We start from the raw sequence: 27,732 nt of genomic DNA on the forward strand, positions 1-27,732 counted from the left end.
TACTTAAAACTCTATATAATGTTCTTGGCTGGATTGTTAGAATTTACTGAATATTAGTTCAATCCACTGCATCAAAACAGCAGTTCAGGATCTCTTTTCCCTTAACACCTTCTCTAACCCCAAAAAGGCAAATTTTACAGTGGTTAGTTCAGAGTTGTGTTTAGTATCGAAGTAACGTGAGACTAAGGATTTAGATTTCAGGCACATTCCCACGAAGCACCTAAAGTCGCATGTTGAAGCTGTATAACTTTTATTAGCTAAGAAGGGATTGCTGTGATAGTGTGACTTTAATTGATTTTCAGGGCAAACAGGTGGTGATGGTTTAGGCATCCCCTAGTCTCCTGCCATTCCTAATTTGGAGCTCCACATATAATAGCTTTATTAAAACAAACAATCTTCTGGCTTTAGTTTTACCTGAACAGCTGCCTGAAATTGCAAGAGTCTTGCAACTTTTTTCTTTGAGACTGTTCTGTATTTTGGAAAGCAAGATGCTATAGGTCTGCTAGTGGAAAATCTTTATTACATAGTCATGCTGTCAATACTTAGGATTTTTTTTGTGCTGCTGCTGTTGTTGCTAGCTTACAATAGTAACATATTTAGGGTATAATTACAGTGAGTCTCCCAGTCATCTTCATGCATTTGTTCTATAATGCAGCAATTTTGCCACACTGCAGATTATGAACCTGCTGAAATTGTTTAAGAGTGTCGTAATCACTCTCGCTGTTCTCGGTGTCCAGGGGGGTGTCAGGTGTGGGGAGGGCTGGGGTTAGATGGCGATTTTTGCGCTCCTCTTGACTGTGAGAAATGGGTCTCAGCCTTCTGGGCTCCGACACGGGGCTGTGGTGGGGAATCCCATGTACAGCATAAGGAAAGAGAATAATCTGAAATTCTTTGCCTGCAAGGATGTTGTCTTGCTGCTTTATATGTGCTTTAGAGGTGGTTTTAGATTTCTGGGTTTACTGGGATTTTTCATCTAATTTTTTAAATTTTTTTTGCTCCTCCTCTGTTTCAGTCTGGAAACATTTCTTTAGGACTGGAGGTTTCGGAAAAGAGGGTACCAGGCAGTTTTGTAGCATTAGTGTGTCAAAGCATCTATTTCTTATTTACGTGGGTTTACTGAAACCTGATTTTTTTCTTTCTTTGTGCCACAGTTGGAGATTGCCAGGGAAGTAACCTTATGTGTGATCCTCCTGCCACTGAACACTGAATTGAGTCTAATTAAACATACTTGCTTTATTAGGCAGCCCTTTTTCCTTTACTCATTCAGCTCTAATATACACTATGAATGTGAAGGAAGTCATTAAAGTAGTTTAAACATATCGTTTAAGCCTCCCATTTGCTACCAGTTGTAACCCAATGTTGAGAGCCCAAAGTTAAAGAACACTTCCACCAAATACTCCCTCCACTCACTGTACAATTACGTCACCATCTGACCCTCGCTGCTAGTGTTTCTCACAACGTTAACAAATATGTCTCCAAAGTAAGTGGACATTTATCAGCTCAGCTAATGATAAATTTTTTCATGACCCTTTTAAGGTGTTCACCTTATCCAGAATAAATAAAATTAACTTACATTTTTGCCTCCTTTTAAATAGCACAGATATTTTTTTCTGACACTTTTTGGAAGAATTATTTACTCTAAGATTAGGCTTTTAACTTGCATAACGCCTGTCTTCCCTGCAAATAGATCATAACTTTCTGTATGAGAGTAATTCCAAAACTATGACCCAGCTGATAAACAAACCAAAACATTAGAGATAAAAATGACCATTTAATTTAGCTAGGATATAAAACAACAGATTTTTTTTTTTTGGCATGCCACTCCCCCTTTGTTTTAGGATCTTCCCCCATTGCTTTTGTCTGTGATAGTTACCCCTTTAGAAATAACATGCAGATTTATTCCCCTGACCCACTCCCAGCGGATTACCCCAAAAGATAGAAAACTGTTGTAATATTTTTCCCCTGTTTTTTCAATTTTAAGCTTTATTGCTTGAGGGTCTTAACTGTATTTTACTTGGCACAAGAAATGTAAAATATATTAGATAAAAGCATGAGGGAAAAATTAGACCAGTCAGCATGCTAGCAAACAGCTATTTCTTCAGTGTCTGCAGCCTAAAAGGATTTGAAGTCTTTTACTCTAAAACTGTTGTACATACATAAATATAGAACCCAAAACTTGTGGTGTTGTCGTTGGTTTTGTTTCGATTAACCTCTTTTGGGGTTAGGGATAAAGAGAAAGTAGCAGCCACAAGACAACTGTATAGAGGCACCCCATTAGACTTGTTAGGCTTTGGGGTTTAAATGTATGTATGTGTCTCAAAGGACAAAGACGACACCCCCCGACTCACACCTTTTTGTGTTGAAAGTTGCCATCCAATCACCAATTTGACAGATAATCTTCAAGTATCTGGAATGCAATATATAAATCTTAAATTTATAAACTTAACAGGTGATAAGTTCAGAGAAATAAATTTGAACCAAGCGGCTCTTCCCTGACCCCTCATTAAAGAAAGATCTCTAAGGATCTAGTTTTTAATTTCCTAGGCTGGCTAATCTCATTGATGTAATAAAAATAAAGGTAAAGCCTGCACTTTTTAGTTGGTTTGGTTTTATTGTCTTGTTGTTTATCTCTTTCTGATTCCAGGCTTTGTTATGAGTAAAGAATAAATCCATTGAACATGTTAATGACAAAAGTAACTCAGGATCAGAGTGTGAACATCTTGTGTTTGCAGTCTTAAGCGTAGCATCCCAGCTTTCCCTGGTGAAGTTACCAACAGCAGTGTCCCAAGAGGGTAGGGTGCAGAACAGATTATAATATTGTCAACTCTTCTGATTTCACTGTGACTTTTGGAGAATATAACGTGCTTTTTCTTAAAGTGCCATTTCTTAGAGTCCTGTGATTGCACATGAATCACAGCTTTCATTTAAAACACAAATGAATTTCTACTTCCTCGCAGCAGCAAAGAAAAGGAGATCCCCCTGAAGAGTCTAAAGCAGACAGTGATAAAAAAGGCCCTAACACATATTGACTTAAACGGTATGAGATTTTTTGGATGCTCTTCAGGGATGTTTTTGTGTTGGTTGTTTTACGTCTTATTTTGTTGAGAGCGGGGGTGGGTGGGTTTCTTTTCTTTTTGAATGTTCAAACTGGCGTTCAGATTGTGACCCTGATGAGTATGGTTCCTATCCTCCTGCCTCCTTCCTTCAAAGGCTTTATTCTATCACTCCTGTTCCTTGTTGCATCCTCACACTATAAATTGTCAAGCACAAGGTGGGCCACTTGGGTTTTATCCCCCTTAACCTGGCCCCATCCTTGGGCTACTTTCTCAGCCAGCTGCAGCTGGAAGAAGCAGGGATGGGACACGGGTGTATGGCAGCAGGACACGGCTTTGAAGCTGTGTCAGCCTACGCAGACCACTGGAGTGGGCAAATGTGGCCACATTGTCTCTGTTACCCAAAGCATCATCTGAAAAAAATAAATCAGGTAGATCTACGTGGTAGCAAATTGCACAAACATATCCTTTATTCCTACTTCTCAAGTCTCTGCAGTCATGCATGTAATACAAACTGAGTTATTTTGGGGTACAATTTGATGTTTTGGTTTGGCTTTGGGGTGTTTAGGTGCATTTTTTTTGTGTGTGTCTGTCTTTGTTTTTAGATTCCAATTGTGTTTGCCCTTGCAACAGAGAGCTTGTGTAGAAGAGCTAAGCTTTTTGCCTGTAGTACACCCTTAAAAAATTAGTAACTTGTATGCTGATGTGTGGAGCAATGCAGAGATAATTTGTAATGTGGCATAAATATTTAAAGACCTCTATTCCTTCAGGTCATTTTTGATTTTGGTCATCGCTGTTCAATACTGTGCATGTTTCATACTGCTGTTGAGATGCTCTGCCTTCTTTTGCTGGGGAGACAAAAAGCAAATTGAATCTCAAGTAAATAGGTTTCTTCTGACAGTGCCGGTTTATTTAAGTATGATTTCTCTTCCTGCCACGTTCTTTGTTATTGCATCGCAATAAGGGAGCGACTCTGCTTGTAACCGACCCCTCCTTGAGCTCCAGCTTGGTGGCTATGAAGCGGCGTAGGAGCGCTCTCAGCTGAGCATGGCACGGTGAGAGAGTGTCATACAGATGCGGGAAGGGGAGTATTAGTAAGAGCGATTCTGGAATGCATCTTTGGAAGAGGATCTGTTCTTAAAAAAGAAAAAAAGTATCTTTGGGAGAGGGACTTCAGTGGGAAATACATGCTATGTGACTGCCTCAACCTTTATTTGCCATGTCCTGAGGTGGGGCTATCTTAGACTAATTTTCATAATTGTTATAGGCTTCTTTTTTTTAATATCCTCACTAGTTCAGTGCACAAGCCAGGCCAAGAGCACAGGCCTTGTTAATGCACTCACATCAGGCTGAGCCCACACAGTGTACCCTGATTTCTGGTAGCGTGGGCTCAACGCCACTGTTCATGCATCCATACTGCCTTTATCTGGAAGAGATACCTCTGGATATACAGATATATATACATATATGCACAAATGTCCTGCCCTATGTGAGCGTGTTCATTCTCTCCTCTACTCTTCTACTCTCCCTTTCTAAGGGCAGGAATAAGTATCTGTCAGAAATAATTTGTTGTCGACAGGCTTATTGCCTCCAAGGGATTTGAATGCCCTTTTGGGGAGCCAGTATCTTACATTATTGAAAATATCCTGTATTTTGTTTGGGGCAGAGGGACTGAAAGCTTAAAAATGCTAGAGAGTTTGTCCCCGAATATTTAGCTGCAGAGACTTCTCCTCTTTTGTAGAGTCCGTTTTTGTGTACACGGCAACTTGAGGCTACATAATCCAGAGATAAGTTAAATACGTAATTCCTCTCCCCTGTGAATAAAGGGGAGCATGTCTTTGTGTCTCAAATCAAAATCGGTGTTTTGGCTTAGTTCAAAACATAACTTGGACATTCATAGCAGTATCCGGTCAAGTTTTTCTCCTGACTTCATGAATTGCATAGACCGTGTTTATAAATTGCAAGGAAACTTTTGACGAAGCTGTTAGTCGTTTAGAGTTCAGTTAAATTGTGTGTGGTTTTGAAACTTGGAATTTCGAATAATATTTTTCACAGTTCTGCTGATGAGGCATTTCATTAGCACTGGAACCTCCACTGGCTGAGAAAATAACCTTTTACCATAGGTTCCTTACATGCATTTAATCTCCTTTCACTTTTATTTTTTCCATCTGATGGAATGTATCCCTCTCCTTTTCCCATCATGTTGTTTTCCAAGAATTATTCTGTCTCACAACACAGCATCTTTTACTTCTCCACAAAGACTTACCAGGTCAAAAAGAGCCTGGTTTTTAGAGTTAAAAAAAAAATACTGTTACTGTGTAGAAAAATTAGACAGAAAATCCTATCTAATGCTAGGTTTCTAAACCTCTTAAAACTGTTCTGTCCCATGACTGTGGGTTTGCTGGTGACAAATGTTTTATGGGCATACTTTAGTAGACACCCGTCTAAAATCTGTTCTTAATAGTCAGATCCTAAATTGGAACCAGAGGGGCAGAAAAACCAGATTTGAAACGTGTTTCTAAGGGTTTGTTTTTACTTTCAGTTGAGACTGCCTTCTCTCATCTTTTGTACTGCTGTCAAAAGGGCCACTGTCATGGTTGTTCAAACTCCATGCTTCTTGACAGGAACAGTTGGACCCCTCTTCAATGATTTTCAGATGAAACAGCTTCCAAACCTCCAGAGCTTTAACTTGTAGTTATTAGGCCCTTTGAAATAGCAACACATTAATCAGCTGAAATCAAGTGCTCCTTCCTCCAAAGCTGTGATATTGCTGTTCTCTTCTAGGTAGAACTCTAGTCTAAATATTAGTTTCAAGAGCTTTTTTTTTTTTCCCCTCTAGATATGTTTATCCCATTTCTGTTTCTATTTTGATCATTGTTTTATAATGCTGTGAATTAAATGGCTCAGTTCTGTAATGGGCTTTTATACTCCCAAACTGCATTAAAAGAAGTAACACAGAAAGATAACTTCTGCTTGTTTGACTTCTATTTTAGAAATTGGCTACTGTCCTTTTAACTTCTCTCATGCACAGCATGAAGCCCAGCAGAAAAAGTGTTAATGACGTAATGGATTATGTCTGACAGAACTTGGTCTAACAATGATGTGAAACATTGGAAAAAAGTCTGGTTTGTTAAAACTGGATCATTTGAAACGATGGGTTGGATTCTGTCCCTGACTTCTGTGATATTGAGCAAGTGATCTGAACCTGTTAATGAATTCCCTTACCAGCCTATGGATCAGGCAAAAAACAGACTAGGGACCGCAAAGAATCGAGAAGATATTGTTCCTTGCAATAGCCATTGTATACATCAGTGTTTTTTTTTTTTTTGCAAAAGATATTACTAAGAAAATAATTTAGGGAGGATAATGCCAGTGCTTCTCCCAGGCGTGAGGTATCACTGCAGAGAAAATAAAAACATGCAAGATTGAGAACCTTGTAATTTGGGGGGGGTGGTGCCTATGTCACAGGGCTGCTGATGCTGTAGTCAGTGTCAGGGAGCGGCATGAGAGCTGATAAAATAGGACATGGGCCTATTTGGGAACTGCTTTGAAAGCTGATGCTGCAGAACTACTCAAAAGGCTGTTAGAATGCAGAAATATTTCTATTCGCTATATAAACACTCTTTGAACTTTTATTATGTACTGTATGTTCACAGCAATCATTTCCCATACCTCCGAGGCTAAATAATTTCTGAATAGCTAAATCAATTTGTCTTGTGTCTGTGTTGTGTCACAGTAATGAAAAGTTCCTTCTACTACGGCGGTAGCAGTAAGGCAACTCTTCTTAAGGAGATGTGGGGGCTCTATCGAGGCGTCTGAGTTATAACTCAGCAGCTGATTAACCAGTCAGCTTTAGAAAGGAAGCGACAGTATGCCTCAGCTATCAATTGAGACTACAGTGAGATTTTGTAATTAAGTTTTAAGTTTTATTTAAGGTCTGAAACTTAATAATACACAAAATGTACTGTTGGATCTAAAATCACCAAGGTCTTGATTTTGTATCTTGCCTAAATGACCTGTGATTGCAAGGTTGTATTATACTTGCAACTGAGCAGAGTGATGTTCATATAGGATGGTGACAGATGCACTAAAATTGGTTCAAGTCCTGCTATTGAATGAATGAAGAGAGGTTCTTCAAGAGCTTCATTGACTCCTGTAGAACTTTGCCTAGCTGACTGCCGGTGGAGTCGTCTTGCTGCGTTAAGAAAAGACTGAGTTTGCTAATACCCCAGGAAGATGGTGTAAATGCAACCTCCTCCAACCCACTGAAGCAAATGTTTTCAATTAATACCTGGCGATACAAATTTCCATGAAGGAGTTTATGTAAGGATCAGATGTATATTTATATGTGTGTGTCTATTTTTATCTCTCTAGATACACCTGAGATAGATATCTGTATTGATATGTACAGTAACAGGTCCTTGTTCTTTAGAGTGACATTTGAGGTAGGAGAGGAGCTGGTATCCCCTTCGCTTTGTCTTACAAAGCAAGTAGAGATTCATCCGAGGGAGTTGGAATAGCTTCAGAGGAACTGGTTCGGGTTAGAACTTTTCATTCATGGAAGACTTTAGCTTGGAATATCACAATTTTTGAAGTCTTTATTAACTAAAGTCATGCAAGACTCCTGTAAGACAAATCAAGTGCCATGCCTTCTTGGCCAGGATTCTTGTGTTTCTGTTGCCTTGCTTACATGTGAAATGTGGCTGTTGAGATCATTATCATTTCTAATTTTTTAGTATGCTGAAAAGCAGGATCAAAAAAGAAAAAAAATCAAAACTAAATACTCTTCTATGTTCCTATGCTGCAGATCAATAGTATGAGGTTATATTGTCTGGATGTCAGCCCATTTTATAAATGACTATATCTCAAAGATTGTTTTACTGGCCTACAAATGCCAAGAACAGGATGAGAGTCTAATTCCTTGCATAGCAACAGCTAACATAAAATCAGGTTCACTCTAGAAAATGCAACTGCTGTTTGGGCAGGGTTACGGATACAGTCATTGTTTCTTGGTTTATGTTTGGTCCCTGGTAGATATTAACTGGCCATTTGTCTGATGTCAGACAAGTCTTTTTGTTTAAAAGTTACAACAGCTGCTGTTTTGTAGGGGTATAAATTCTCACCCTGCTGAATGCAGCGGGAAGTGCTTCTTTGGTACAGTGTGGTTAGACTTTCAGGTCCATAACGCAAAATACATTGCCATAAATATCCCATTCTGCAAGTGCCAGCATTCCCTTTATGTGTCACGTCTGACGGGCCAAGGATGAAGGGAGGTAGAGATTTAGGTTTCTGATCACCCATAGAGTTTTCCCTTCGTTGCAGTTTGAGATACTTTAACTGGATCTGACTCGTTTTCACCTACCTGTATTATTCTAAAAACGTGATTTTTGTTTCTGATCATTCCAGGTTCCTTTGGGGGAAGAAAAATCGGATAAATGTGTTTGTGCCTTGTCTTTAAAGGAGATTGTTTAAAATAGCTTCAAGTTACTACCAGCATTAGGCAGTTCTTCTGGAAACACTATGTATGAGTAGAAAAGGAAATGGGATCACAACATGCATTTTATGGCAGTTCTGGATTTAGTTTATTAACTTTGCGTTGCCAACCACTCCAAGTTTGGAGTCCGTTCAGGTATTGTTGGTACTTGTAAGATAGGATTGCAGTTTGGCTTGGTATAATTTTTTTTTTAAAAAAATCCCAAGTGCTTTTTAAATCCCCATCATGTTAGTTACATGTTTTGCTGATCTGATTTGCAGAACAGAACTTCAAAATTTGGCTTCTGGTTTTGCTATTAGTGGATTTTGTCAGATACCATTCCAAACGCACAAACTCGTACCATTTCTGGGCAGAGAGACTCCAAACAATCAGTAAAATCAGAATATGCTGTGCTGAAAAATGCAAGGGTATGGGAATGGAGACTACGCTTACTGGATCCCTTTCCAAAATAATGCATCACAGGCAACCCTAGAGCCTTGCCTCCTGGAAGGTGATGGTCCTTTCTCTGTGCTGCTATGCGGAGAACACAGGTGGATTAAAGGTGAAGATGTATTTGCTGATCATCCCCTGTGGAGTGACGAGGGAGCTGGATGGCTCCTGTTGCACAAGAGGAAGAAACTCTCCTCTAGCCTGTGAAAGACCCCCTGGCAATTAGGGTTTGATGAAGTGGAGCAGGTTTACCTCTATAAGTGGGTCTGTAATGCACTAGCACTAAGGACAAAGGGCTTTCAGGCTTGAGGGGTCCCAGGAAGGAGCGAATAAAGCTTTCAAACTAACTGTATGTTTATGGCCTTGTACTTCACCAGTTACAGGGGAGGAGAAGCCAACAAATGGCAGCCTAATGGTTTCAAACAGAATAGAAAGAGAGCACGCTTTGCGAGCAGATTTTCTGTGCCAAAATAACATGAATGAGGTTAACAGGGATTCAAGGATGAATGTACGTAAGGATAATGACTGAAAGGCTTTCTTATATGCTTTTCTCTTTAAACACTTGTATATATTCCCTTCTGCTGCTTTATTTCTCCCAGGTTTTTGTGGTCACCGTATGGAGTGTGGAACTGTACATGGTGCCTCTGGCTCTGCTGGTGCTCTTTGCATACAACTTCTCCCTCGTCAGAACAGGGAAGGTCAACAACACCCAAGATGCCCAGGCAAGTAAAGTGGCAGTAACATTTCTAGCAGTCTTAGCTTTAATTTGCCCTTGAGCAAAATGTCATGCATTTTAGTGGTATTAAGCTAGTTCTGTAGCTAAACAGCATTTTTATTTCCAAGTTACTGAAAAGAAACCTCAATCCTCACAATTTTCAGGATTCAATTCAAGCAATAAACCATTCAGAGTAGTAGGAGAAGATAATGAGAGTGTGTAGGAGGGGGATTTCACTTGCTAAATAACTACAAACGTTTTCAACTAAGTTGAATTAAGAAAGACTTAGGAAGCGACAAGTCCTCAAAACCCGTGCCCCTACCACTGTTACACTGTGCATCACACTGATGATTCATGATTCACAGAAGAGGAAAGTCAGTAGAAGCTGAAAGAGGAGTCAGTTGTTTTTAAACCATGTCCTGTGATCTGAGATTTTAAGAAGCCTTTAGTCCTCCTCCCCACCCCCCAATTTTAAATGACAAATGCTTTTTTCCCCCTTAGAAATTTAGCCTCCAGTTTTTTAACTTGATGTGGGAGAAAAGAAGAATAAATACAAAAATAATTACAGCATGTGTGGCAGTGCTACTGTTGGGTATGAAGGGCTCTTTGATGTTGACCACTGTCTTTACTTGCATAACAATGGTGATTACAGTCAGAAATGAGAGTAAATTTATGGATGTCCGTAATATTCTGTTTTTAAATGTGTAACAAGTACAGTAATGAAACACAGGCCAAATTATAACTCCTTTCTAACTTTTGATAAAAAGATGATGGGCATTTGTACCCATGAAGAATACCTTTACCCAAACGAATTGTGTGAATTTTATACAAAGAAACAATATCCTAGAATCAAAAAGGTCAATATCTCATTTATTAGTTTTAGCATGAAAAGTTGCTCCTAGTTCAGTTCTCATCCATTCCCAAGTGGAAAGATTGTTAGAAAATAGGGAAAGTTGCATTATCCAGACCAGGACATAGACTTGATTTGAAAACAAATGGTAAAAGAAATGCTTTCCTCCAGTTTCAGCCAAGTCCAGGATAATGTAGAAAGATATTGTGTGTCTTCAGTGACTACTGTATTTCATCAACAAAATGAGAACTTCCCATGTGGGAGAGTCCCAGGCAAACAGGTGTTTTTGTTTTTAATACAAAAGATGATATAAAATTACAATAACTTACCCAGGAAAAAATACACAGAGAATACCTTCCAGCACCCATCACTCATCCTGTGATGAGTTTGTTGCATGTTCAAGTGAGGAGAGTCTCGCATAAGTCAGGAAAATTGAGCAGTACATCATTCAGGTGGATGCTACAAAAAAGCTGTATCTGAAAACACAAGTTAATTGTAGTGATACTGAAGAAAAGTCCATCAGAAAGTTGGCCCTTTTCTTGTCACACGCATCCTGCGAGCAATGCGATGCCGTGAAATTCAGGGGTGCATTTTGCATAAGCAAAGCTACACATCTGCCTAAGTGCTTTGCAGGATTGGGATAATATGGAACAAGTAGTCAAAATGCCTTTAATATTACCTGATTTCTTTTTTATGTCTGTCTATGATTCTAACCATCTGTAGGTCAAAAATAGATAATCAGGTGCTAACCCTAGTTACATCTGTCCTGCAGATGAGAAAAGGTTTTCTTTAAAATACCGCTGCTTTTTACACAGTCATTTATTTTTCACTTCTTCAGACCTTGGCTGCATGTCCACTGCCTTTGGTTTTTCTGTGCCAGCATGCACATTTCATGTATATAGAGGAATGCGAGCAACAGTCTTTGCAAAAGTGGACCTTAAATTCTCTCTGATTTCTGTGCTATAAAATGTGGATAACAGTATTAACCTTGTATGCACGATCCAGTTGCCAGGAGGCTAAATTCGTGAATATTGGTAAAATCGTTTATGATTTACAGATGGGGGCTTCTTTAGAAATGTAAACCATGATCAGTGTTAATTCAGCTCCTCAGGGTATTCCAGAGAGCCAAAGAGTAAATTTGGGTATCTGAGCTCTCAGTACCTTCTGCATAGTAGAAGCAACTGCTTTTCTGGGGAAAAAAAAACCCTAACAAAAAAACCCAACTCCCCGAAACTTCCAAATCCAAAACATCTTTTATTGTGATTCTTCACATTCTTTGCATGTTTGCTGTACTTAAACTTGTAGTACACCAATTCAAATGTACCTATTAAATAACCGAGAAAAACTTGGAGGACCCTGTTAAAGGCTGAGCTTATTAAATACTTGAATTGAAAGCCAAGTGCTCCTAATTTCAAGGCTTAGCCAAGTCTTTTGTTTTCTCCCCTACCTGTCAGTATAGAAGTTAAAGGGAGGAAATAATGCTGCATAGAAATCTGACTGTGATTCGTGAGATTGATTATGTTCATACTAATGTATTTTCTAAAGTTTAATGTTTCAGTAATGGCCCTAAAGGGAGGGAGCAGTCATTGTAGCAGTGAGGATGGAACAAGTTGAGTATAGAGTCCTCAGCCTTGACATACCAGCTCATTCATTTGTCAAACTAAGAACAAAGCTGTTTACAGACAGTAAAAGTTGGCAATGAATTTGAAAGCCTGTTGCCTTCAAACTACTGGACACAGCCACTAATGCTTTATTTAGACTTAAAATTTGTATAGGGTATTGCATGCTTTGTTCAGGATATCACACACAAAAAAAATAGTAGTCCTTGAATACAAAATGTTATTTCTCAAAGGTGAAAGTGGTGGGGTTTTTTGATGGCTTGGAATAGAAGTGGGAGAAAACTGTGTAATGAAGTGTTGTGGGAGTATCATAAGGTTTCTGAACATTGCTTGTCACTGAGAAGTAAGTGTAACGTTTTGTAATATGGACATCTGCTTTTGCAGGAGCTTATGGGCTTGGATGAAGATGAGGATGAAGATGATAAGGTAAGCATATCTCATGATTGTGTGAGAATCAGAAGAAAGGTGGGAGAGCACAAACCCACCATCCTATCTCCATGAGATCTTAATTTATTATCTGTATTAACTGGGAAAACAATTGTTACTGGTTTGCTGATTGGCAAATTTGAAATTACGAAAAGATTGGTTTATATAACATCCAACAGTGCCGTTACCTATGCGAGACCTCTGAACATTAATTGAATCTGAGCAGTCCCCAGTTTGTGCTTGAAATCTTAACAGGGACATGTTCGTGTACATGCACTTATAGGTATGAGTATGGGTGGATGAGGTGCAGAGACATGCGTGAGTATGTAAAATCCTCCATTGCTTCCATTTCGAGTGTTGGATGACATTCTGTACTAATGCCTTTCCCCAAATGATTTCGCATTTCCATTTCTGTAGGCCAGAATTGGTGTGATTTGTGGAGGACTGGTTAGAATTTTCTCAATGTTTCTTTCAGAGCCTGGGAAAAAAAATGGGTTTAGTTCATCGGCTGAAATGTAGAAAGAATTGGAATTAGCAAGGCCTGTTTCTTGTTTTATTGGAGCGTACTTAGTTATTCTTCTCACTATGAAAAATTCATTGGATTTTTTTTTTCAAGTTTATCAAACCACAGAGACAAATGATAAAAGGATTAGAGGGCATGACATGTGAAGAAAGATTAAGAGAACTTAATGTATACAGCTTGAAAAAACATAAGTAAGTGAAGAAGGATCTGATAATCTATAAATACTTTGAAGCTAAAAGGTGAGGAATTATTTAACGAGCAACAGCATGCAAAGGAACATTAGCTGTTAGGAAGAAAATGTTCACAAGGCGATGCGAAACTTTCAAATTGCATACTGAGTTAATATGAGTCTTGAATATTCTATGTTTTAACAGTGTTACAGTGAAATTGTTGATCATTGAGAAGTAAATCAATACAACAGTTAGCAAGTGCACCTTAACTCTTATCAGTCACAGACGCTAGAGTTGAAGCTCAGCAGACTAATTGATAGGAATAGTTATTTAAATTTAATCTGCTCTTCTGTGGTGGTTATATTTTAATGGATAACCAGAAATCCATCAAAGTTATAAAGTGAACTTTAGACAATCTAGTTGAATTACAGGTTTCTTGCAACACACAATAATTGTTTAAGTGTTCTTATTTATAATTCACTCTTTGCCTCATAAAATTGGTCAACTAAATGGACTGCTATCTGGAACCTATCAGAAGTTGCTAAATGAAAGTTGCATCTCTTTCAAAGGAATATTGTGTATCTCTAAAAGTCAATAATTTCTATTTTCTGGGTACCCAAAGCTAGACTCCTGTAAATGTTGATCCTTAATCTTATTTTTGTGATGCCTAAAGGTGTAACTTATTCACAGGAACCAATCCCATTTACTTTCTTCTTTTTTAATATTCCTCTTTTTCATTTGCAAGTGCTGAGGTGGGGAAAAAAATAAGTAAAAATGTATTAAATAGGTATTTAGTCCTCTGTTTCCTGTGATGTGCAACAGATGCATTACTGCAAAGCCAAAATATTGTAGATTACATTTACCCTAGATTTAACTCCAGTGACTTTGGTTCTCTCTATAAATACAACTAGGTCACTTAAATATGGATCTAATCACTTTGCATTTTTGCCCTTCCCTGCCTGCCCCCCCTGTTAAACAACTTCACTGTCATTCTCTTTCTTGGTTTCTTTTAACCAAATATGCAGATTTGGGAAAACTCCTGAGAGTCAATGTTGAGCTGCTGACGATTTGGCCCTACCATTTTGTAATCAGCATTGCCTCTATCTCCATTTCATGCACGCACAGTGACTCTTTGAAATGGAGAGCTGGTAGCACTGGCTAAAAGCTAGTCACAGTAGACACCTACAGCAGGCTTTCTCATCAAGATAACACTTTATATCCCAACATTACAGCAATAATAATTCATAACTTTCATTAATTGATATATAAGTGTTATGGGTTTATGGAATTCTGATACAGAATTACCAGGAGAGAGAATTGCCAGCCACTACATGTGTCCCATGCCAAGTGCTGTGCAGCATTGCCTTAATGTCTTTGTCCTGTCCCGGGTCTATCCCCTTTGCATCAGTGATGGACCATGCTTGCACTCTGACTTGCGTTTTTAAGTATGTTAGGTTATTCTAAGTGACTTTTCCAAGTCTGAGGGTGGCCAACGGTCTCTAGGGAGTGTAAGAAAAATGTAATTTTATGACATTATCTCATGGCAATGTCAACATTTAAACAGACAACTATACTTTAAAAAGAAGTCTGTGTATTTTTTTTTCCTCCCTAATACAAGATCTCCTAAAGTTGAAATCTGCTAGTTGGGTTGTGGTATACGAGGTCACTGTTTCTGTTTCCTATCATTGTGCTGTATCGAAATACTCGCACACATAGCCTTTCTGGGTTCTGCTGCATGTTAGACATAACAGACCATGCTTCTGGGAATTGTAACACACCCTTTAAGAGACGAACTGTTTACAAATTGTAAATACACAGACGCTTAGTTCAAAAACCCGAGAGCAGATTAACTTCCTCCACCTAAACTATCTGTCTTAAATGACAGGGCTTAATTGCCAGCTCCCCCTTTCTTTCCCCCTTTCCACTCCCCAAATACCAGCATGGAGGACTGTAAAAGATAAGAGAGCCCTGTCCCTTTGGCACAAGCTGCTCAGTGGATAAATGCCTTCTCGGATTCTTGCCATCTTGGACATAGAGTTCAGGCTGCTTTGTGTCAGCTCTGGGGTCTGTCAGGCTGTCTGAATAAGGATTGTTTTAAAATTACATCACTGAAACATCTTTCTCCTGCCAGTAGAAAGGTATAGACAAGTCACACGCAGCTCAATGTAAGTTGTCTGATTGTTGACCATTTATATTTATTTGACTTTTTTTTTTCCTTTTTTGACAATGACTGTAGAGCTTCACGAGCAGACAGTTACCGAGTTGAATGAGTGTATCATAGCACCCAACTGGAAAGAGTCTTGGAGCCTTCTTGTGATCTTAAGTTGTCTTGATAAAAGTTTGCACCTCCTCCAAAACAGACAAAACTTAACTTAAATTACTGCTATTTCCAGGTCTAGTAATTGATTCAAAAGAAAATCAGAGACAAAACTAAATCAACAACAATTCCTGTTGGGTTTGGCTTCTTTTTTCTTAGAGGGTTTCTATCAGGTGGTGAGCCAATGTAGCCTTCCTTGGCTAGTGGGATGTAGTAGGGAGGGATCAGATGACACTGTGGCTTTAAGCCAAGTTATTTGGCAACTTCCAAGAAATGTTTAGTACCTCACATATTGGAAAAAAATCCCCAAAGAAGAAAAATCCAATGTTTCTAATGTAGGTAATTCTCTGTCAAAAATAGGTACCAAAAATATACAAAGTTCTATGAGCACAGCTCCAAAAGACTCCAGCCAAACAAATTAAAGTCAAATTCATCCGGTAGCAAACAGCTGACATTTTCCATTTGAGTTAGATTCAGCATGTGGAAACCTTCCGTATGGATCTTATTTGTATGGGTGGATTACGATGAAAATTGCATTAATTTTCTCCACAGTAAAGGTCAGTAATTGAAACATGAACCAAGAGTCTATTGTGTAAGATGCTGTATCCCCATACTTAGGAAAGGTCATTCAAGACAATATCATCTCATTGTTTTCTTCCGTGAAAGTATAAATAATTTCATTAGTTTTCCTCTTTTCTCTTCAGTACAACAATTGCAATATAATATTTCAACATCTCCCATTAAGATTGCTGAAGAGAAATGATGGTAAATACTGGAAAATACCCCATGATACACAGGCTATGTTCGGACTAACAAGGAGCACCCACCTTCTCCGCAAAATTACGGGCAAGTTCATGTCCTAAAAAAACCCCACAAGGTGTGGTTTTGTGTAGGTGTAGACTCATTAGGAAGCAGTGAGAGAGCAAGCCACAAAGAGCCAACTGAAGAAAGAGCAGCAATTTAAGGAGTCTACAAGACACTGGAAGATAAATGGTCTGTTGTTATTTCTTATTTACACTGCAGCATTGTTTAGGATGGCTCTTATCTGTAGGCATTCCTCAAATTGGCACAGTCCTTGTCCCAGCATCATGACCCACCCATTCATAGGTCTTGGAGTGATGGGAGAGAGAAGTTGAAAGAAGGGACTTGCAGAGGACTTTTAGGTATCCCAGGGACGGTGGCATAGCTTTCCTCATGTGTAAGCCTTAGTAGTTCTATGGCAGTGTAAAATTCTCCCTCTTACCCTGGAGGCAGGTGAGCTAACACTGTAACTTCTCTAAATCTCTGGAGTAATATTAAGGAGCACTAGGCAGACCACTGGACCGAGCACATAAACCTCAGGGAGTTCTTGTCCCTTAAAAATTCCAACTATTTAAAATGTTGTTAAAATTTCTTTTGAATTGGGCAGCGTATGAATAGGTCTATCTTTCTCCTGTACCTCAAATTGCTAAAGATCATTACCTAGATTATAGATGATGATCCAGTAGTTTAAGTCTAATCACCATGTGATTGTTCTTAGGTCTCATGTATTTCCAGGAGAAAGCACTTATTTTGGCCAAAGTTGTTTTCTTTCCCCTTCCCTTTTTTAAATCAAAGATGACTGATGATTTTTTATCTCCATTCAGGCTTCTTTCTTATTGCTTCTTATGCATGTATTCCTCACCTGAATGGTGTTTTATTCTGTTGTGACTACTGGTATTGCTTTAAGTCTTGTAGCAATACCACTAGATTTTGGGTTACTTTATATCCCTATGAAAACATGAACAAGTACAGAAAACGCCTCTTAAACCCCCTGCATTTCACACCTGTGCAGAGGGAAAGCAACAGAGTTATGACCTAAGCCTCTCCACATTAAGATTTTTCTTGGGTTGGGCTTAGGAGACTTTTGCTGGTCCTCTGCGCATAGATTAAATTCATCTGATTTAAGCAAAAAAAGTGTAAGCATTGCTTAACAAGGCGTGAGGTGGTCATCTTCTGCCTTTTAGCCAGTGATCTCCTGGGCTTAGCTGTAGGATGATGTATCTTGTTGTTAAAATGGGTCCTTTTAAGGCTGATGCTGCTCTCCTTCATATCAGTCTGAAGTAATTCTATTGGCTCTGGTGGAATTATTCCAGATTTCACACCTTTTTAACTGAGAGCATAAATTGACCTGTATGTGTTGCATTTCCTCTATTTGGTAATTATTTCAAGTACACTCAGATTCGCTAAATTTCCACAGCCAGGCAGGCACATTTGCAACATGGTGTTAATAAACAAAAAGATTCTGTGATGCACAGTTTCGGGACTGCACGAGGCAAGCGCTCAGTTTGGCAGCTATCCTCTCTGGGTACCCGTCCTCCTGGAAGTGCCGAGAAGCCCTCCTCGACAGACAGCAGACATTGCAGCATAGGGCAAGGCAGTGACTCAGCAAGGCAGATTGCTGGGTTCGTTTCAGCCGCCTTTGGCTCCCACCGAAGGCAGAATCCAGTTCAAGGTTGCTGTGGTGACTATTTTCAAAGCTCTGCCTGGAATTCATTTGAGCTACCAAGAGACTGTCTGTCACTCCATGGCTACCACCTCCCACAAGAGCTTCGTTCTGCTGCTAGACTGAAGCTGTAAGCGAACGGTTCCCTGCAGACAATAGAGGCCAGTGCTCTGCTGTTTATACCCAATAAAATCTTTTTGGTTTCAGAAGTTCTTCATCTGCGAGTATTTTGGCCTTAAGATGGTGTTTGGCACAGGTTTTGCTGGACACCGCTAAGGTTGGTGTTTTGTGGTCTAGCACAGAGCAAGTTGCAAGTGAAATCCAACTCTGACTAAGTCTGATTTTCTCTAAATAACTACAGCATGTTTTTTAAAAAAAACCCAGAATAATAGTGGAGAAAAAAGGCATGCGTGCCTGAACTTTTTTCCTTTCTTTCCCCTTTCCATCAATCTTGTTTGTTGCTAATACACTGTGAATTCATATCTGGTACATGGGATAAATCCTGGTAAAATATTGCCCTAATGTGCTTGTAGCAGCAGTGGCATAATGAGATAGCTTCTGTGAAAAAGCTAATCGTGAAAGTTAGGCCAGCCCAGGGCTAGGCAGACTAACTCTTCGAATTCCTGAAGATATTCAAGATTTTCATTCCTGACTTAGTTGCCTGTATCTTGTTTTCTTCCTCCTTTTGCATTAATCCCTATTTATTTTTTCTCCTCCCCTTTTCTTCATTCTTGCCCCCAAGTGTTCCTCAGCTTTATATATTGAGTTTCCCTTGGCATGCCAAAAATCTGCTGATGAATACCACTTGTTTGAAAGTCGCATGCAAGATTTCTTTTTGTGCAAGTGTTTTATGTGAAATCCAAGCGAGCAAGTATTTAGAACTTTCTCCTGACTTCAAGCTGAAGTTTTTAGTTGTGTGCATACAAAATTTGCAGTATACATCAGAAATACACTTAGCGAACAACATTAATGCGTTTGAAGTGTTGCCTACTGGTTTGGATGTATCCAGAGGAAAAATATCTGAAGGATAGATTTAAAAAATGGGGAACAGCTTTTTGTAAAGATGAAAGCTATTAATCACTAAAACAAACGATCATGAGAAGTGAAAGATCTCCACCATCCAAATTTTCAATTCAGTAACGGATGCTTTGTAAAGCAGAAGCAGTAACTAGCGTTATTTGGTCTTTGTTGCAGAGCAGACCAGACAATTGATAATTTTTGCCTTCAGTCTCTTCCTCTACAGGTCTTAGGATTTCCCCTTGCAAGCCCAGCTCTGACCGTTGTAGCTCACCCATCGTGAATTGTCCTGTTAACGCTGGAGTGTCCTCTCCTGACCTGCCCCCTATTTCATACCCTTTCAAAGTCTTCATCGTTGGAAGTACCTCAATTTTGCAGTTGTGTGATAGTTTCTTTGGCAGCTGTCCCTGAATGTCTGGGAGCAGCATAACGTCGTAGGGAAGGGATGGAAGATCAGAAAGCTGTAGGAACCCTTTGAGTGTGTTTACATGTCCTGTTTATTAACTGTTACATATTTCAGAAATAGAAAAATTTAGAAGCACCTTTCTTTCAGTACAGCAGAGATTTGGTGTCTTCGTTTACAAGTTTAAGTTGATGTACATTAGCTGGCCACAAAAGGCTTAATTTCCGAATTTGCTGGGTGTTGGGGTTTTTTTCCTTCCCCTGACATGCTTAATCTTTTGTAAGTCCCCTTTTGTGTTTTTGTTCAGGCAATTAATGTAGAAATGAAGGTTTCTTAAGTCAGGATATGCAAAGAAGATTTGAAGTAACACACTGATTATATAATTAATTCTCAGTTGTAAATTCATTTTGATGGAGTTAATTCTTTCCCAGAGGCTGAAGACTAGTTTTGGTCCACCCACAGTGCGGTAATCAGCTAAGAAATAAAGAAAAAGGCCTTGAAGGAATGGAAGTTTCATGACTGGTTTTAGGAAAAAAAAATGCCAGAAACAGGCAGGAACATTTTATTTTTAATTCAAGCAAAAGCTTCTGAGCTGTGATTTTGAACCATGGGTATCCAAATCCTGTTTTCAAGCAGCGTAATGTGTTGAGTCCAAAAGAAATCAGAAAGGAATGATACCTGAGGAGGATGGAGAAAAATTATCTGGGTGGTGGGACCTTGCACAGATGGGAAAGTGTGTTTAGTGGAAGATGTATTTAGAATAATTTTTTACATCTTCCACAAATACGGTAACGTTCAAATATAGCTTTCTGTATGGCAGTTGCCATTTACTAATAAATATGGACCAGTGACTGTCGTTTTGATGGACTGTGAACTCTCTTACTGCTTCTGACAGTGTTTTGTGAGGTGCTGACTTCAGAAAGCATAAACAGTGCTCCAAAACCTAAATAATTTGGAAAATCCCATTTGTCGTACTTCATTTGTCTGCTTCTCTCTTGCTTAACCAGTGACCTAATCATCCTGTAGATGTGTTTAGACTGCAGGTTTCCAGAACAAAACAATAATAACAAAGAAAAGATGTTGACAAATTTCCAGGATTTTCAAATGATTCCGCACACGTATTGCAGTGCATACTGCAAGGGCAGTTGCTAGCCTATTTTACTCTCTAATAACAGATTTCATTTACAAGGCTTTCTAATGCCAGTCTGTCTCTGCCTTTTCATCGCTTGGGTGTATTTTCGGTTATAAATTGAAAACACCATAGTCTAGGGGTGATTTTAGCATGCTTGCTAGGTAAGAATATGCATGCAATTGTTGTTATATCCTAGGAACTGGTAGTTTCTGTTTTATTTTCTTAGTCTGCTTGGTGGCTGCAGCAGAAGTTGTGTTGTATTGGCTAAACTGCATTATCACCACGTTTCTAAGCTCAATCGAAGACGTGTAAATGAAGTCAGCATGATGCAGATAGAGTTGACAGATGATCTTCCTTGCAGCTCTGGGTAGCAAGAGTAGGCTTGCCCTGGAATATCACTTTAGATAAAGTGGTTTCTTTACCCCTCTGTCTGAATTTGGACAGAATGAAATTGCCACTGTCTGGTTCTCCAAGAACTGCTCCCTAACTTCTACTTCCAAGTTTGGTGCAAAAAAGCCAACTATGGCTATAGTACCGGTCTAGTAAGTGAATAGTTAAATATAAACTTAATGTGTCATTTACATTTGAGCCTAACAAGGTTATAACTGGAGTTGTGTGAAAATGACTTTTTGGTGCTATTTTCACATAAACTGACTATTTATTTATTTATTTTGTTCCGGGGTTATTTCACACCCCAAGGGTTTCATTTTTGTTGGTTGTTTTATTAATGTAAAAATACTCATTTTCACACCCAAATGTGTGATTATTTAAAATGCTGTTTCTATTCATTGTGCACTCACTTGCAACCTAAAGGCAAATATTCAAATGTCTGGAGCTTGATAACTCCATGGTGGTTTTGGCTGGCTTTTTAAACTCAAAAATTACTGTGAAGAGAAATGGGCAGTAAGTAATTCAAAGGGTTACAAGGGCTGTACTGTCGTGCCTGCCTCTCAGCATCCAAGGATGGTTCATATGTTATTCCAGCACACAGCGATGTGGTGCGGTGCCCTCTCTGATGCACACAAACCCTCTCGCAGCACAGTAGTGCCAAAAGGCTGTAGCAGTGAGCCTTCACCTTTCTGGCCCAGCGCGACTTTGCGTAGCCTCTGACCCTCTGTCCTGCATGGAGAATTAACGTGGGTTCACAACACAGAAGCAGAATTGCAGCAGTGTGATCTGAGTGTCTCTGGCCCTTGCTTACCCCCAGCCACCCTCTCCCCTGCCCTGGCTGGTGAGGACCTTGGAGAACATGGATGCAACTTGAGTTTAACCAGCATCTCCCCTCTCTGGGCACTGACTGGTTAAAACACAACTTAAAATGCCTTTTTTTCTAAATTGGGCTGATTTTGGAGAGTCTAAATGTGATGTAAAATCAGTGTCCAGGGCTCTGCATTTTGTAGTAAGTGAATGTTTTGCTGATTTCTTGCTAGAATATCTGCAACCACACCAATTTGCATGCCTGTATGTGTGTTAGATTGCTGGCAAAGAAATGCTGAATGCTGATAATTGTATACTGATTTCCAAGGCTGATTTAAGTCATTTTGATTTTTAATTCATTCTGTGCTTCCTTTTTATTTCTGCACATGTGTAGTAATGTCCTGTAATGTTGTTGCCTAAAATAAGCAGTAAGAAATGAAGTTGTGAGATGGCTGCTCTAAAAGGAAAATGACATTTTTTTCCTTTGATTCTTTTTTTTTTTCAGTAAAAGAATAGGTCTCTGTATACAGAATGTTCAAAAAAAATGTTGTATTTGCTATCTTGCTGCTAATTTATATACAGAAAATAGCATGGCTGTTGGGAGCCTACAAAGCTCAGAAAAGTGATATTCAGAAGTTCTGCACAAGAATATTCTTGTTCTTGAGAAGCACTGAGCACCCAGCACTCCCCTACAGGTCAACTGGACTATGGGGTGCTCAGCATCTCTTCTGGTTTGGCATGCAGCTGGGTTCTTCAGTGAAAGCCTGGTTTGAGATCCTGCAGCCAATTTGTGTTAGAAGATGTAGAAACCCCTACCTATGTGCTGAGGAAGAGGAAGAAAATACAGGGAACTATATATCTTCATGTTAGTTGTATGTGCTAAACCCAGGGTGTGTGTTCTCTCCTTCCTTCAGTGATATAGTTGAGTTCATGGATGCATCAGCAGCACTGGGAATCTTACTTTCTTCACGTGAACATGTCAACAAACGCTGAATGTATAAAAAGCTTTGGTTTTCCTTTTTTTTTGTTAGGAATCTGAGAAAAAGGGGTTAATTGACAGAATCCACATGGTCCAAGAGATCATCATAGCTGTTCAAACCATCCTAGAAGAAATAGCGTCATTTGGAGAGAGGATTAAAAAGTAAGTGATACATTTTTCTTGCTTAGCCATGATTTGCAGTGAAGCAAGAGCCCAGGAGGATTAAGGTGGAGTGAATATCTTGCTCCAAAAATGACTGCAAGAGTACAGCAGGAGAACCTGGCCAGTCCCACTGCTGCTTTTTCTCTTGGAGTCTTTTACTCCAAAAACCTTTCCAAAGCATAGAGAAGAGGAGAAGCCATGTGCTCTACTGATGTAGCTCTCACATTTGCCCACATTTCTGGTCCTGTCTGTTTGTGATGGGGTAAGGAGTCACGATGCCACACAAGGGAAAATATCGCTTGAAGACGTGGGTGTGGAAGTATCAGGCATTTCTTTTCGTTTTCTTCGTGGAAAGTAGGTAGGAATTGATGGTTGATGTTTTCCCACGCCCTCCCCGCCCTGGCCTGGTTACAGGGGTTACCATTCACTTATTACTGTGCCCAATGCATTGGTGGTGTTCTCTCTTTACCATTTTGAGCTGTTTGCTTCCTGCTGGTGCCACGAGGAAGCCCGAAGGGGGTTTTCTGGGTCTCGTCGCAAGGGGAGGCACATAGGGTATTCCTGACCTTACAAAGGAGGGAGGTGAAAAGCCTTAAAAAAAAAATTAAAAAAATCCCACACACAAACTTTTATAACCCAATCTTTATTGGAGCTTAATTGACCCACATTGTTTTCTGTTTTGAAGACAGTGATGGTTTGTGATCGAGCCACACTTTAATGAGGAGCTGGGTTCAAGCTAAAAATACAGCAAACGCATGTGCTGTGGTTCCATGCCGGACACCCCAGCTGGGGTGGAAGTGGCCCAAAGATGTATTCCAGTCTATGAACAAGGCACTGTTCTGGCCAGCTGCATGGCAGGAAGACTCGGAGTGCTTAAGCAGTATTTATTCTTGTATTCATTTTGGTAACAATGGCCTTAAAGAACACATTGGGTATTAATGTGGTGGATGCCCGATGTAATTTCAGAAGAATTCCATTGTAACTCACTAGTAATGTACCATTAAAAAATTGCCACCAAAGTTTTTCTGTAAGTGACAGACTGAATTGTGCTACAGTTTCCGTCTGTCACTCTAGTTATACAATCACAGGGAGTTTTAATAGTTTAACTGAATTGAGCTGTTTTGCTATTTTTTTTACTTTAACTTAAGCTACGTTGATTGATGATGATGGGTCCTCTCCCACCTATCTTTACTTAATATTTAATACATCTATTGAAGCTTAAAAGTAATTCTTTTAGCGTCCTATTAATTTTATCTGTCAAGGGAAGTTCGTCTTATTTTATAGTCTGATAAGTCGTCCACATTCACTCTCTCTTCTCTCTACTCCCCGTCATCATGATGTGATGAAGTTAGCAGGCAGATTGTATGGAACAGAGATGCCCAGATCCGTAATTAGTCCATAGGTGGATTTGGCATTCATGTAGTCCAGGTATCTCAATGTTTAGTGCTGCTGTAGAGATGTATTTTAGAGGGGCACACGGACAAAATAACCTCAAAGATCTGTTAGCAATAGCTGCTCACCTTAAGCCCATTGTGGACTTACAGATGAGTGGTCTGAGTGAAAGGAAGTCCTGTTTTGTGCTACAATGCTGCAAAAGTCTGACTGTAGTAACTGAGCCTCTTGAGTGCTCCCCTTGGGAAAAATCTGATGCAGGTTGGTGGTGTGCAGGAGCTTGGACTGCTGCTAGCATACTGTAGCTTACCCAAGACAGCCTCCTATATACAGTGTTGTAAGGAATTGTTGAAAACGTAAGGAAATAGAAGCAAATATCTAAATATTGAGAGATTTATGTAGAATATTATTCCCTAATACTAATACAGAAGAATTACTCTAACTGCTCTTTTAAGGTTTAGCATCAGTCACAATTAATCCATTCCAAGTTATTGGCAGGGCTGAGTCTGGCTCACTGCTGCATTTGAGCCGTGCACTGACACACATCCCATGTCATCTCCACTGTGGCCCCGTGGAACCAGCTCAAATGGCTCGCACCTGCGGCATGGCCTCAGCTCCTGATCAGATAATCCGCCCATGAATAATGGAGAGCTGAGCGGTGAGCAGAGATGTGTAACAAGTGCAACACGTATAAGAAGAAACAAAACCAACTTACTACATGCCTAACAACTTCACTGAGCTCCCCAGAGACTATCTTCTCTCTCCTTATCATGATATCTGCCTCTCAGATATCTCCCTTAATCCGTTACAGCATCCAGATGCAGGAATCTGCTTATCCACCTTCCAAAGGGACTGCAATTTACAGCGCATTTGAAAGTGCCGAGCACTGCAAAGAGGTCATTAAATTATTATTGGGTAGCAGAGTACGAGCAGTGTCCACGAGCAGAAACATTGAGAAGGATTATTGTTTTTCTTTACAGCACATTCAACTGGACGGTGCCTTTCCTCTCTGTCCTGGCCTGCTTGGTCTTGGCAGCAGCAACAGTCATTTTGTATTTTATACCACTGAGGTACATTGTTTTAATCTGGGGTAAGTACTCCACTGTGTCTCGTTTGCATGCAATAAATACAATATATATCTACAGAATGAAATCAAACAAGCTTTAAACGACCTGTTACATAGACAATCAAGTGCTGGTGCTTAGAGGTGAATAAATATGCTATGAACTTCTTAAAACTACCATTTCCCCCCTGTCCTGTCCCTGGGTGATCCGATGATCTGCTTTTCTTAGGGTTCTTTATAAGTTTCCAAGAGCACCACAAGAGCGTTAGTCTAGATAAGCTGCTTTCAATATTATTGTTATTCTTCAGGAGAGTAATTAGCTTCCCGGTTCTGGAGCCCCCCGTTTGGGAAACAGTAGGGAGTGGACAAGATGTGTTTGAAGAGCTGGACCACGAAAGCCTGGACCCCGGGACCCTTTTGGGTCTTAACTCCCCTGCAGTCAGGAGGAGCAGTGCGCCCAGTACCCCATGGTCCAACGGGAGGCACTGAGCATCTCTTTGTGTCATGGGTCGGAAAGTATTTTTGTATGAAGGTGCATCATGAAGTAAAAGAGGAGCTTTTAAAAATGAAAACTTTTCCTGGTGGTGTTATGAAGAAGAGTAAGATGGTCTTTCACAAAAGCAGATGGCATTCCAGCTGCTGAACTTCCTTCATCTCCAAGTGGCCTTCTGTCTTACTGAGGGTGATAGCTTTTGTCTCAGCCTTGAGGTACGATGGCTGAGAACATAGCGCGGGTAATCCTCACCGAGTCACTGAAACTCAGCCCTGGTGTGGCGCTGGGCTGTGGGGACCCCCCATCACCCCTCCAGGTCTGAGCCATCTGCTGCTGTCTTGGCTCTCCTGGATGCAGGAAAGGGAGGGAATGAGAAGGTGGCAGTACAAAAAGCCACTCTTGGGCAAGAAATAAATGAAATAAAGGATTAAATCAAACAATAGAAAGGGCAAAAGGGAAGGAGAGAAATTGCTAGGAGTAAAAAGTTCAGTAACAAAATATTGCTGTTCTTGTATGGAAGACATGGTGAGTACATGAAAACTATACATCCGTTCAACATCATCTAGACTGACAGGGCCTTCAAATATGATACATGTTAAACAAGTAGCCTGTGGCAAGGCCTCAAAAGACCTTATGGTATTTTCTGTTTTTTAAAAATCAGGTACACAGAAAATTGTGTTGGCATTTTGCTACAAGTATATGGCTTAAAAGCTGAATCTCAGATGTGAAGCAGGTACATTTCAGAGCGAGGAGAAGGCTGGAGCAGCCATCACATTTGAAATCACTTTCAGGGAAACTACTATGAGATTTTGGACAGGGGCACGATGGAATTGAATGCCATATTATGATCCTCAGAGGCAACCAGCATTTGAATTTTTTTGCTACTCTTTAAAATGGGTTAGCTGAATTTCTTCACCTAATGATCGTTTGCTCTTCTACCACATCTTTACGTAGACCCACTACTAGTTGCTATTTCTCAGTGGGGAAGTGGTGGTGGTAGGGTGTTAAGTGGCTGCTTTGGCACAAGGGGAGAGCTGGGAAGGGTGCTCAGGTCTCTCGCTTTCTCATCCTGGTCCATGCAATGGAGAATGGTGCTGGCTGAGGGCTGCTCATCACTCCCTTTCCTCAAAGGCAGGAGAAGATAAAGATCTCATGATCTCCACGATAATATGAACAATACATTCCTATGGATCTTCTCCCACCAGAGACCACCGCTGATATCTGAAGCATAACTAAGTCCATGGAGAACACTGGTAGCACTGTTGCTGCAATTAATAAGCTTTAAGATCAAAATAAAGTAAACCTTTTGACAAGTTTTTGCAGTTTCCCACAGCATCGTAGTATGACCAACTTGTCAAATCTGGTTCTGCAAAGAGAGGACAAGTTATAAGACATGATGGGGAAGGGAAGTTTTCATTTTCAGAAGAAAGGAAGGAAAAAAGCTTTATCCTGCCCAGTTCTTTTCACAGCCCTGCAATTCCCTGGGCATGAGGACAGGGAATGTCTTTGGTCACATAAAATAGCAGATTTAACAGTAGTCTCAGCTGCAGATTTGTATATTCTCCCCACAATATCCCCCAGAATGAATGCATGCTGCAATTTTTTTTTGCCACGGTATTGACAACAGATGATTCCCCAAAGTAGAGAAATACCTTTATAAATAATGCCCTCTACTTCTTCCAGAAGGCACTTCTGAATTATTCCCCATGACAGGGAACATGTGAATGGCTTTAAGTTTGAGGCACTGTTTTCACACTAATTTTTACTTGTGAACTCCTCTTCCCTTTTTCACCTTGCCTGAACAATTTAGGAGGGAGGGAATAGAAAGGGATTG

The 27,732-nt window shown here is 39.9% G+C and overlaps 1 protein-coding gene across 4 annotated transcripts in view; it reads left to right on the plus strand.

The window, feature by feature from the left end:
* The window catches only part of MCTP2 (multiple C2 and transmembrane domain containing 2), a 101,975-nt gene that overhangs the window by 71,768 nt on the left and 2,475 nt on the right, over positions 1-27,732 (plus strand). Inside the window, exons 17-20 of one of the 4 annotated variants that reach the window (XM_059823661.1) lie at positions 9,576-9,698; positions 12,545-12,586; positions 22,841-22,950; positions 25,323-25,432. In XM_059823661.1, the coding sequence (XP_059679644.1) occupies positions 9,576-9,698; positions 12,545-12,586; positions 22,841-22,950; positions 25,323-25,432 (385 nt within the window). The remainder of the gene's footprint in view (positions 1-9,575; positions 9,699-12,544; positions 12,587-22,840; positions 22,951-25,322; positions 25,433-27,732) is intronic. The other 3 variants (XM_059823658.1, XM_059823659.1, XM_059823660.1) reach the window with 3 other exon arrangements.

This window comes from Gavia stellata, chromosome 13 (assembly GCF_030936135.1).
Source record: "Gavia stellata isolate bGavSte3 chromosome 13, bGavSte3.hap2, whole genome shotgun sequence".
NCBI classification, from domain to species: domain Eukaryota; kingdom Metazoa; phylum Chordata; class Aves; order Gaviiformes; family Gaviidae; genus Gavia; species Gavia stellata.